A 13,543-nucleotide genomic window follows, 5' to 3' on the forward strand; every position below is an offset into this window, starting at 1 on the left:
TCGGCTGGGGTGTGGGGGGTGGTGGTCGGGTTGTGGAGGTCTCTGCTGGGGTGAGGAAAGAGGAGGAAGAGATCAGATTTATTCTGTTTTTCTTTTACCTTTCTTCGAATTTGTCTTGCCTCCAAGCCAGTGCCAAATTCCTGCCCTTCAGCATTGTGTTTGATAAACAATGCTGTTTGGAGAGGGAGGAAAGTTGGTTTTGCTGATGCTTAAAGCAATGGTACTGGCTGCTATGATGGGAATGTTCCTGTGCTGGGAAGAAGCAAATCAAACTGGCTACCTTGCCCCAGCACTTGGACGCTGCTTGTCAGATCAACTGTCCATATAAGCCTTGACATGCCCCACTCTTCCAGCACCCCCTACCTGACTGCTTTTTTTAGTTTCTTACTACACTGGCAGAAATAAGAGCTAAGACCTGAATTTACATTATGATTCCTGTGTCAGCCTAGTCAGAATTAATCAATGTGTCTGTTGTGCACCAGAGATCATAGAGTTTTTGGAGAAGTCAGGATCAGCTCAGTGGATGGTGGTTCCACCCGCCATTCTATCATGCAGACCAGGAGAGACTGAGAGCCTGCATTCCTTGGTGCACCTCAGAAGTCTGGTAGGTGGTGCCTATGCAGGCATCACCAAGCATGCTTGCTGGTCAGGTTTTATCAGCATTGCTCATTTCAGATCTCTATCGATGATCAGACAGGGATATGAGAGCGTGCCGCATGATGGCTGTCTCTCAGTATTTCTTACTGGAAATCAAGAGGACTTATGCTCGGACTAAGTTTTGAGTTTGTGACTGTGATAGCTCCTTTGATATCCATGCTGATTTACCGCACTTAAGAATTTAGGCCCTGAATGCTTGGCTGAACCCTGATTCACTCAGCACTTTCTTTTTATAACTAGAAATCAAATTCCTCTTTACCACATAATCAGTGGTTACCCTTACGGCCCTACCAGTCACACTCCCTCCTTAACTTTGTTTCTCTAGAGGAGAGAACCCTACAAATACTGAAGTGGTTCCCCCTCCTCTATTTCGGGCAAGAGAAATTTAGGGTGCCTGCTCCTTATAATGATCTCACATCATGTGAGATACGGAGCTCTTCTTTTAGCTTCACTGGGAAGTTTTTAAAGTTGGTTTAATCCCCCAAACTCAACATATTCAAAATATGGCATGTTGTGAAATGGCAGTCTTGTTAATGTGGAGTAGGATGAGTGTTTTTTCAACCAACAGACCTTCCAGGATATTTTGGATTAATCATTGTGTTGTTAATTAACTCATGTGTCTTCCATTGGAAATAAAGAGTATGATATTGCCAATCTGCTGGCAGACAGCAATATTAGTCATAGTAAGTACAGATGCAACAAAGATTGAATAAACAGGTTGTAAAATAGGGCTGCTGTAAATTGCCAAAGAAATAAGGAAAAGAAACACACTTCATTTAATGTGAAACTGCTGTATAGGGCAGCTATTATTTTAGTATCCTGTAACACCACTGACTGATCTATTTTATATACATGACTTAGATTATGAAATGCATTAGAAAAAGAACATTATTTTCTGGGCATGGCACTGGAAATTGGAATTACTAAAATGATATTGCTGTCACATTACTTTATTTTACTATAGTTTAGGCTTCTGGATAATATACAATACTTTGTCAGGCAATATTTGCATTTGTAAGGAATTTATTGGCTGTGACAGCACTTTCACACTTGCTAAATCAATACTTACTTGGATTTATGAGTGGAGACTTTGCCTATTTAATTGAGTGTATGACAGCTGGGAAATTGTGGGGTGATCCCACATTTGTGACAGTTTTCTGCAAGCAAACCACTAAGTACTTTTAAGGTCCTAATTCTTGCTAACAGGTAGGGTGCTTACAAGTGTGAGTAATGTCATGATAACTCTTGGATATGAATTGCTAAGGGAAGTCAGTTACCAGGAAAAAATAACAGGACGAGGATAATGGTTAATTTGGAAGCTCGGTCTCAGTTCCAGAAAATCGTTGCCCATTTGACAGAAGAGTCTTGCTCTATCCTTATTTACCAGGGTTGTTTAATGCTCTGAAGCAGTCTACTGGCTTAGAAATGGTTTAGACATTCCACGTTCAATTTTACATTATTCTGCCGCAGAATTGCACAAGAGAGTTGATTTGGGGGGACATTAACCTGATGGGATTGATGAAGGGCAGGCTTTTCTCCATGACCTTTGCAGCAGCAATACACTTGAGGAAGGTGCTATTGCTTAGTGTAGGGCCTGCATCCCTAAAGACAGTCTTGTTCACTAAGACAATATTTGCCTCTCCTTTAAGGATTCTGTTTCTCAAGCCTAGTTTCCTTGGAAGCAAGGATTATTAGTGAAAGTTTACACCTTGGAAATCAATCATTCAGTTCTCTGGCTGCTTTAGAAAAAGGTATTTGTTCTGTCAGTCCATTTTCAAATTCAGGTTTAGAAATTAGCTGGACTGGAAAATAGCTTCAGGAGGAAAACCGATTATATCAGAATCTCTGATGCCTGCAGCTTGCCGTTTCCCTGCTCTCCCCCATGCCCCATTCCCCCCAGCGTTTTGCAGTCTAGAGTTCTCAGCACTTTGATTTTGCTGAAACCTTTATTTTTCATATGATCAGCATAGGTCCATTCTACTGGATAGCAGAGGTTTTGGGGAAGAGAGTACCTCCAAGTTCCATCACTGGCTGTGGTTTTGGCAGCACCTCCCTCGGCGGCACAGAAAACCAGCAGGCGCACAAGCCCTCCGTTTGCTTAAAGGGGCCAGGGGTGTGGAGGGGGTGGGGAATCAAAGCCTTAAGGGCAAACAAGTTCTGGAATTGATACATGTAAAATAACTTGTTTTCCATAAAATATTTATTTCTTTGAATATTCACCAAGTTTGGTCACATTACCTCAGAAAGCTTATGTGCCCTGTCGTAATTCTTGCTGCACTGGAGCAACTGAGCAGCTAAATTGCAGTCCTTCCTATAGAGCTCCTAGAAAAACAAAAAATAGCCTGTTTTTTAAAGTTTGCAAATAGCTTGCAGCTTTCAGCCTTTCTCCCATGCCTGAGCAATCTTTTAAAAATTGACTTTGGGGAAATTTGGAGCATACTTTAACTTTTAAATACATTAAGATTCCGTGTTTCTTGCACGGTCCTGGGAGGTTTGCCCTTTTGCTCCATGAGGGCTGATAAAATTACTAAAAAGAAAATTTTGAGAACTGTTATTACAGAACAGAATCTGCATTTCAGAGATGGATACTTACCGTTAGGAAATGGACTTTATACTGTTAACAAGCATGGCACTATGAAGGCTAAAATAAACATGATCTTTGAAGCAAAAAGAGAATTTAAGAACAGACAATTTTTACTGAGTATTATCCAGATCAGCACGAAGGTACTGCTTTAGAAGACGCTTAAATAATCTTGTGAGACTGTGGGAGAAATTCATTGCAGAAATATACATTGTATTGTTTTTTAGAAAGAAGGCCTTTGTCTCTCTATGAAATTTTCTTGCTGGTTCCTGGCTCCTTTCATATCTTGCAGAACGCAGCTATACAAATATATTAAATCTCACTGCAAACATTTGGTGCTGCAGAACAGGACATTTCTACTGGGTAAGAAATTACCGTGAGAATTCCACACAGGGAAAAGGAGAATTTAAACAAGCTGCTTATACTATTTTTGTATTGAATGGCTCCCACAGCCTATTTAATGGGGAAATTCAGTACATAGATTTGCCCTTCATCTAAATTTAATTTAGCACACATGACTGTAACCGTATCATTCAACCAGTAGCTTTGGGACCCTGAAGGGGAGTTGTAGGAGCTGTATGCTGCTTCTCCTGATCCTGGTGCCATTAAAAACAAAGTTGGCTTCAGAAGTTGACTTTATAGGTGGGCATAGATGAGAGAGAGAATGCATGAAGGTGCTATGGACACTAGGTTGTGCTAACCTGTAAAAACTAGAAAATGTTTATAGAGAAAATGTGTTGAATACTGAAATTATTTGAATTTTCTCTGGTGCTAATTTTATAATTTTGTTGCATGCAGGTTTTTACTGTTCCACTTGTTTTTTATAAAAATTGATAAAGAAATTTTCTACGAGAAGGAAAGGTGGAAATTCCCTCTGTTTTCAAATACCATTTTAAAGGTATTCTGTAATAACAGGTACGACAAGATATTCCTGTCAGGCACAGGGGTAGCAATTGTAGGTTTCCGATGAACGTTAGTTCATTATATCTTCATATTCAAGGGCCTTTAGATACCCTTGGTTTCTGGGGGGGTTTATGTGTCTATGTGAGCTTTTATACATGCCACGTCTGCCTTAGAATGTACTGGGGAGATACATTCATTTATGTAGGTCTTAAATTTTCTATTAGTACACATTATTTTTATTCCTGAAAATGGATGCAAATGGTAGGATTCAAGAATTCAATTTAGAAGCAAAATCTCTTGCATGTGCATGGGATTCTGACATGTTCCGTCCACATTAAACACACAATATATTGCTGGCCAATGTATAGCACAGACAAGCACTCCGAGTCCCATATGGCATTACTAGGCACACAGGAGTGAAATCACTCCAAAATCTAATCCTTTCTTCAAAAGCTGTGTGCCTCTGTTTCTGTGAAGTGGTTGTCATGGAGAGTACAAAAAGCATTTCTGATGCTTTATTTTTAGCAGCTTTAAAAATTACTACAGAAAAATTGCATGTGAGTTTAATGTGCCACGTGTACTTTGTTCTCAACAAGCTGGGACATGCCACGCGACTGGAGTGACTTTCTGTCCTTTAATGTTTATCTGAATGGGAACTAGCCACGTCTGTGGCAAGTGGAACAGTAATCAGCAATTAATGCCAAGTGTTTCCCACAGTCTAAAACATGGGTTCGCATCAAAAGCATCTCTTCACGTATCTGTCAGAAGAGTAAGGGGAAATATAATTGAAGGAAGAAATATCGGCAAGACGAAAACATGTTCTCCCCAGTGTAGGATTCTTCAGTTTAACACTGTCTCTACTTATTAGGTATAATATTAATGGTTTGTTTCATAGTTCTTTATTTTAAAATTTGGAATATAACCTTTACTTTCATTAGTGATGCTACATAACTAAGGGCAGAATTTTGTCTGTGAATCGACCTCAAATATGGAGAAGTGGTACTGGTGTTTGAGGCTTCTGTACCATACTCTAACGTATAGAATAATGTTCATAATAATTCTTGGAAGAAGAGTACTTGGTATTCCAGCCCAGTCTAAGCTGCCTTTTAAAAACTATGAATATTGAATACACTTCTTCAAATGTGGGCTCCAACCCAACTCCATGAATTAGTGTAGATGCATGCGTACATATTGGGAGAGTTTTACAATTTTTTTCTCCTCTATTTTAAATCTGAAATAACTCCACCGATTTCAGCTGAATTAGTCTGGGTGTATACCTGTGCTTCTACAACCTACATGTAGCCCGTCTCATTTACCACGTCCTGTTAGTTACAGCTACTAGAGTCACAAAGTAACTGCTGTTTCAGCACAATTTCTATAAAAGTGAAGGGTCAGATTGTGAACTCTTTGTTTCCGTTGGAAAGCTATTAATCGCATAGGCACAATTCACATCAACAGGCATATTAATGGGATCAAATGCTCCCTGCTATGGTTAAGAGTTCTTATGAAATATGGGAAGATTGAATGTAAGATGCTGAAAAATAAGTGCTAACAGAAACATGCCTTCTGTAGATGAATTTTTTATTAAGTGTCTCAGGAATGGCAGAATAATGAACTAAATGCCTGCAATCTTTCTTTCTTTGCTGTCTTTTTAGGTTTGTCCCTGGAAGGATTTCATGAGCTTGGTTGCCAGCTGCAGTACGCATGCCAGTTTTCAACAGTGTTTAATGAGATGCAGGGTGACAATTCCCAGAAATTTTCCCTGTTTCATTCTACACAGAGAGAGGTAAATTGTTACACATGAACCACAGCTGGGGAAAACCTGGCTCCCACTCCCTGCAATGATCTGAGCAACCAGGCTGGGTGAACCCTGCCTTCTCCTAACAGAGCTCACTTGTGCTGGGCATCCCGTTTCAGTGAGCAAATACTGAAAGATCCGAGGAACCGCAGTAAATGTAGGGCTCTACACTGTGCCTAAAATCCTTATGATGAACGTTCACTCCATACATGCTTCCACCAGTTTGCTGTACTAGACTGAAACTGATGGCAAAATCAATGTGAGAATATTGCCATTTCTTAGAATATTTTTTTATTCAGTTTTAGGTTAGACATGAGGAAAAAAACATCAATGAAAAGTCTCACCCCAACCCCATAGCTAAGGAAACCTGAATTTACAAAATGATGGGAACATCAAATATGAATTTTAACTGTTGAGGTGACAAGTTACATTTCATGTAAACAATAAGAAATTATTCTATAATTCCATGGGAAGTGCATGGTGTAATTTCTTTCTGAATATAATCTCAAGATGTATCCATAATGAAATACTTACATTGTCTTCTGACAACTTATCTATTGTCACCTTGGCCTCTATTAAGTGATTATTGAGTGCAATTATTTCATGGCTCAATGCCCGTTTTTCCTCTTCGTAATGTTGACCCTGTGTAGAAAATGAGTAGTCAGTATTTTTTCTATTGTCAGAATATTTCAGAAAAAGGCCCTAAGGTTGATTTTATTCTAAAATCCAGGGAAATGCACAACAGACCAGTTTTTTTTTTCCCTTTTTTCTCCTATTTTTTGCTATTTTCACTCAGCAGATGAGGCAATGTAGTTTGCAAATGTGGAGGTCAAACTGATCTCACATTAGGAACCTTCACAAAAGGCTCTAGCTAGCCTGCGAAAAAGCATTTGACTGAGTCCCAGCTATTCCTTCCTCATCACAAGGCAGAGTTCATAACCTGGAAGGGGTTTGGGCTGCTCTTTGCTTTTGTTACGAGAATGTTTCACTTACGCCATTAGCTCCCATTCTCACCAGGGAGGAAGAACAATATTTAAAAAGGAAAGTAGCTGTGTGTGAGCCAGTTTCTTTTTAGCCATTGACTGCGCTGGCTGCTTTAAAAGCCCTGAATGAGGTTCATTTCTCAACATGAATGTTTGCCTGATTGTGGGGTTAACACTTATAAGCAGAATGTGACCCACTGTTGGTTAACAGGAAAATAGTCTGAGTCAAACTTCTTGGTGCCCACTAATTTAATCTTGTTACCAGTAGGCTACAACTCTTTATTATAAATGCAAAGAAATCAGCATACCGTACTGTTTATTGCACCACCTCATATATAAAAAATTATTTTGTAGCAATCATTTCTAACCCTGCCTCCAGCCTTAAGTTAGTATTAAAAAGTATGGCAGCTTCTGAATGCTCTAGCTGAGATCAAGGCATCTTCCTTGCACTCAGAGCTGTGCAAGACCATGATAACAAGATTTGCCCATTTTCTGGAGGGATCTTTCACAAAGCGGTGTTGAAATAAGGACGAAAAGTAGGGTAAACTTTAATGTACATCTGTTTTGTTTAGCGAACTCAATCCAGTGACAAATTCACAATCTCACTTCCTGTTCTAAAATTGTTAGAGTAATTTGTGAAGGACTTTCTCCAGCAGGATGATTGTATTAGCTGCTGAAATTTCCCAAATGCCATATTGCCAGGGTCACACAAAAATCTTCCATCAAAACACACTCAACATTGTCAGCTAATTGACAGCAATGGGAGTTGTGGGTTTTGAAGTCCGAATGAATATCAAGGTTAATTATCCAGCTGCAAAGCACCAGGCTATAATAAAGAAGGGTGATTAAATTGGAAGTGGCAACTCTCACCCTAAGCTGCTATTTAAAGAAAAACACCTTCTCAAATGGCCTAAGCAAACCCACAGCTTGCTTTAAACAGCGCGGATATGATTGAAGTGTCTTTGTGAAGGTCTGGACTGGACTGTTTTAATGTCAGCTTTTCTGTGGACCGTCTTTTCCCTGCTGTTGCAGGACCTCCATCCTGACAGCCCAACTGTGCCCGGAGGCCGGTTTAGGCTTGACACCTCTCCCGCCCTTGTTCCCATTGATCAGGTGCTCCTGCCGGCTGCCTGGGGACTACATCATGGAAAGCCAAAGTGTGGCTTTCAGAGCTTGCAAGAATGCCAACTTCACTGATTTTAACAAGACATACGATCTTAGGGGCCGTGGTTTTTAATTAGGCAGATCGACATGGGTTTTTATGAGGCCCTTAACTCTCATTGATTTTATTGTGAGCTAAACAACTAGACACTTTGTTAACCTCCTGGACATCTGTGCACCTCTAGAATCTGTCTCCTTTGAGAGTATGACTGAAGATTACATTTTTAAAGGTATTTAGCTGTGTAATGAGGTAGGCAAATGACTACCTAAGTACCTAGGAAAAAAGTGTCCCCTCAATTTTCCAAGCCATTTTATGCTTTTGAAGGATCCAGGTCCACTGAATACAGACTTAATCTTCCAAATAACCATTTGTGTGGAAAATTTTATCAATCCTTGTATGACAAGTTGTCAGTGCCAGGGCAGTTGATTTGTAGGACCCCCTTTTGCTCTAAGTCTCTCTGATATCAGTAAGGGTTGCTCTTGCCTTGACTCAATATATTTCTTGAACTTGACTCATTATATTTTACAGTTCAGGAAGGATCATCTGATCAAGAATTTATAGTCTTCAGCAGAGAGAAGCTCATAAAAGGGCAGCGGATTAAGGCTTTGGAAACCGTACTTTCCATTGCATTGAATAATGCTGAATCTGACTGAATTATGATTTCGTTTTATTTCAGTTATGATACCTTTTGAGCTGATGTTTTCCAGACTTTGTGTCTGACCAAGTGTGACCTTAAAAATATTTTATATTGGTTGAACTGTCAAATTTGCCTCAGTCCCAATTGGTCAGCAAATAGATACCAAAATAATAAACACCTCAGGAGCGCTGTTGAAGAAGAGGAATGAGAAAGAAAGGCCAGTCCCAGTCTTCTCCACCAGTATGTTTGCATCTTTCTCTTGAAATCAGTGTTGTTGACATGAACGAAGAATCTGTCTCACTGTGGCAAAATGAGGTAGCCTAAGAGTGGACAGGACCCTGAAAAGCTTTGGCATATTGACCACATACAGTGCGTCCATCTTTGAAAGTTCAGGGCTTCAGCCAGATGTTATTGTGGTCCAGTGGTGGTGACAAGAATACAGAGGCTTAATCCTGACACCACCTTGGGGAAAATGGTGCAGCTGGAAGAGACGGTGTGGTAGTGATGGATCACTGCATTGGAAAGATTGCTGGTTACTGGGGACTGCAACTTTGCGCTCTGCAGTTGCAGTCGGGCAATCATCATTTCAGCATCAGGTATAGATGTCAGATAAGGATGAAAGGAGGATGGGTATCATAATATCAATGCTATGATTGTGAGTTATAAATTGAAATGCTTATTTTACTTATAACCACTTTTGGCAGATCCCTCTATATCTAGTAGCTTTTAGATGCTTGGCCCTCCTGCTCTCCCATAAGGCTGGTGACCTCTCCTCTGTCCTTTTGGCAGTGCTTTCTGCTCTGCAGGTGCTAACAACCAATTTCTCAAAACTCAGCAACAGATTAAGTTAATGGTGTTATTGATATGCCAATAGCTTGCAGCTGGGCTGAGGGTTCCTGAAGCCCACTCCAAAATGCCGCAGCTATAGGCTGCAATGGGCCGAGCTGCTGGTGGGTCTTTGTTCAGGAATCTTTGTTGAGTCAGCTCAGTGCATCTTGCCCCTGCCTCCTCCCCCGGCACAGAGCCAGCGTGAAAGAATACAGCTCCATAGTGTCTGACTAACACGAGAGAGCTGCAATCATGTGCCCACCTCTGAGTCAGATCAAATTCGTACTGCTGGGTGGCTCCAGCAGTGCACAGTGCTGATGACAATGTTGGGGGAACCAAGCCCTTGGAGCCCCTGCTCCTAGCCTGGAATTAGCATGAGCCTCACTGCTTCCTTCTCAGATCTAGTGAAGGAATTAGGTATCAGGTCTTCAAAAAGAAAGCATATGATATAATAAAAGATGCCATCTCTGTCTGAAACCTTGTTTACAGCTCCATAAAAATATAAGGTGTCACTTTCAAAAGTCTTTGGTATTATCTAGTCCCTGCATCTGTCATCTGTGGTATAAGCAGGGTGAAGAGTTTTGGTAGGTTAATATAGCATGCAATCTATTAGTTAATAGATAAGTGTATTTTGGAAAATAACAAAAGCTGGATGAAAAGATCCAGTTTTCTTGCCTATCAGTGAATCCACAAAGGTTCCTACTCTAGTCCTTCAGCAGAAATGGAGCAGCCTAAAAGTTGGCTGTCTCTCTGGTAATGTTTCAGTGTCCCTTCAATGCTTCCCAGCAGCTAAAGAGTGTCCTACCGTAAAACAGTGTCAGCCTATTAGTCAAGGCTAGGCTGCTTACTGTCATCTCTGCTGTCCTGCGGGAGCTTTGAAGGACCTTTTGAAATCAGTCTCAATTTTGCAAATGAGCAGTGCTGGTCTGTGGAAATGTCAGCCTTTTCAAACATGGCAAAGTAAATGTGCTCTTGATGTTCCTGTAAGGAACATTTCAATAGGTAGCATTTCAATGCTACTGTGAGAATAATATAATGGTAGTAGTGACCATCAAGGTAGTAGTGGCCAGCAGCATTCCTTTGGAAATACCTCATAATAAGTAATGCCTGAATGACAGACAGAAAGAGAGATTTGTTCTGTTACAAATACCACCAAAGTGGCACTGGTATCCCACCCACTGCCTGGACAGAGGTTTACTGCAATGTTTTTGGGTGTGGGATACAGGCAGAACTTTGTTCCCTTTTTTCTTTATTACTGTTCTTATCCAGGAGGAAGACAGCACTTCCCCAGGAGAAATTCCCCACCTTTCTGGACCAATGTAACACTGTTAACTCAGTACTTCTCTCACAGAGCATCTTTTCACTGCAAATATTTATAGGTGCTAGGCAACTGCAATGTATTTGCTGTTGTTCTGTGGATCATGACTGGTGAACAAGTGCTTGTAGGGACATATTTTCAAAACAAGGTCTGTATGTTTTAAGGTGGTATCTTGTAATTTCGTTGAAATCATCTTATGAAGGATAAAACAGATAAAACAGCACTTGCAGATGACGCAAAACTTGGAGGAGTGGTGTGTACACCAGGACGTTGTGCTGCCATCCAGAGGGACCTCGGCAGGCTGGAGAAATGGTCTGACAGGAACCTCATGAAGTTCAAGAAGGGAAAGTGCAAAGTCCTGCACCTGGGGAGGAACAACCCCATGCACTGGTGTATGCTGGGGACCACCCAGCTGGAAAGCAGCTCTGCAGAAAAGGACTTGGAGGTCCTGGAGGACATCAAGTTGAACATGAGCCAGCAATGTGCCCTTGCTGCAAAAAAGGCCAAATGTAACCAGGGCTGCATTAGAAGTGTTGCCAGCAGGTCGAGGGAGGTGATCCTTCCCGTCTATTCAGCACTGGTGTGGCCACACCAGGAACACTGTGTCCAGTTCAGGCTCCTCAGTACCAGATAGATATGGACGTACTGGAGAGAGAGTCCAAGAAATTACCAGGAAGATGATTAAGGGATTGGAACATCTCTCTTATAAGGAAAGGCTGAGAGAACTGTGACTGTTTAGCCTGGAGAACACAAGGCTCAGGTGGGATCTCATCAATGTGTAGAAATATCTGAAGGGAAGGTGCAAAGAAGACAAAGCCAGGCTCTTTTCAGTGATGCCCAGTGGCAGGACCAGGGGCAATGGGCACAAACTGAAACACAAGCGGTTCCATCTGAACAACAGGAAACACTTTTACTGTGAGGGTGACAGAGCACTGGAAAAGGTTGCTCAGAGATGTTGTGGAGTTTCCACCCTTGGAGATATTCAAAAGCCATCTGGACACAGTCCTGGGCAAACTGCTCTAGGTGCTTGAGCAGGGGGGCTGGACCAGCTGACCTCCAGAGGTCCGTTCAGACATCAACCATTCCGTGATTCTGTGAGTTCTGTAACGAATCATGGCTACCATACCTCACCTGGCTGCGGTGATAACTGGTATGCAGCAGATGGGGTTGTTATGGTACACAGTATTTTAAAATCCTGTTATTAGCAAATACTGACATCTGCCATAGAAGTAAATGCTTCTATTGTTCTGCAAAGATGATTTAATATATAATTAATACACCTTTAGGTGCTAATAGGGAACAAGTATGCATTGTATATGGTATAAGTTCACTTATGTTTCTCACTGGTATTCCATCAAGACTTCAAACAGACCCTCAGGTTAGACTCGGTACATGTGAATACAAGTCTTCTGCAGTCAGTGAAGCAGCATTGAATTATTACTGATAATTATACGAATAATAGAGGATGGGGGGGTGTTACCTATCACAAAGAAAAGGCATCCAGATGCTCCATGCATTCTCAGTGACTGTTTGACGACAGTACTTCAATGATGAGTGAGGATGAATTTGTTTTATAGCATCTGTCAGTGCATATCTCATATCCTCATGAGAAATAAATAAAAATAGTCATCCCCTGTGGAACTGATGGTTGGGAGAGTATGTGATAGTCTCCCCCACCGGGTATGGAAACTTTTCATTGTTGCTGAGGGTAATAATGTAGCTTAGTTCAAGCTTGATGTGCACTCTTCTTCCCATCCAGGTGTGTCATGGTCTCTGCTGAGCAAGGCGCAGTGTTTGAACCAAGGGACCTCTTAGCTTGCTGGCAGAGTCTTAAATAGAACCTGAGGTGGGGGGTGGGGGGTGATGACTGGGCCAGGGGCATATCTGACAATGTAAAGCAAGAATGAGAAAATTTGTGGTGGAAATAAAACCTTTTTTTCTATTGTAACTCTTAAAGTTAACAGCTGTTCAATTTATAGTGCTTCCCTGTAGACCATAGGCATAACATATGTTTTATCAATTGGCTCATAAAAAAGTAAAATATGGTTTAGATTTGCAGATATTACTGGGTATTCTCTGCAGTAATTCATGATTTTAAGCATTACTGCGTGTTAGTTTCTGCTCTGCAGATCTTCACATTATTATGACAGATTATGTGTTTGTGTGTGTGCATGTTTATGGATGCTTTGGAGCGATGTGAGTTTATCTGCCAGTTAAGAGCCAAGCTATGGATGTCCCCTACTCATGCTCACTTGCATCCATGGGCAGAAACTGCAATAAAAACAGCAAACTGACAAGATGAGAACAATAAGTAAGACTAATGAAAGACATTTCAATAAATAATCATAGAATCATTGAATCATAGAATCATTTGGTTGGATAATGAAACTGTATCAGCTGATACCAGTTCATGATATGATCCTTGGGGTGCAGGATTTGGTGCTGATCATTATTTGAGAGCACCATTTAAAATGTATTGCATTTTTGGTTTTACTTCTTTGTACAACAATCTTATTTTGTTTTAACAGTAAAATGAGTAACCAAAGGAACTATTCACCTACAGACGCACTGAATCCACATGTCTGTTTAAGAATGTGCATCTTTACAAGCAACTAGAGAAAAAGAGCCCAATGTTTAGCTAATTTATTAGGTAATTATTTGTCAAATTACAAAAAA

The 13,543-nt window shown here is 40.8% G+C and overlaps 1 protein-coding gene across 1 annotated transcript in view; it reads right to left on the minus strand.

The window, feature by feature from the left end:
• BEGAIN (brain enriched guanylate kinase associated) overlaps positions 1-13,543 on the minus strand; it is an 83,513-nt gene that overhangs the window by 1,806 nt on the left and 68,164 nt on the right. The window contains exons 6-7 of the mRNA XM_035892431.1: positions 6,474-6,581; positions 2,896-2,979 (exon numbers count right to left, since the gene is read on the minus strand). Of these exons, the coding sequence (XP_035748324.1) occupies positions 2,896-2,979; positions 6,474-6,581 (192 nt within the window). The remainder of the gene's footprint in view (positions 1-2,895; positions 2,980-6,473; positions 6,582-13,543) is intronic.

Source organism: Egretta garzetta, unplaced genomic scaffold (genome assembly GCF_000687185.1).
Source record: "Egretta garzetta isolate BGI_Z169 unplaced genomic scaffold, ASM68718v1 scaffold374, whole genome shotgun sequence".
NCBI lineage: Eukaryota > Metazoa > Chordata > Aves > Pelecaniformes > Ardeidae > Egretta > Egretta garzetta.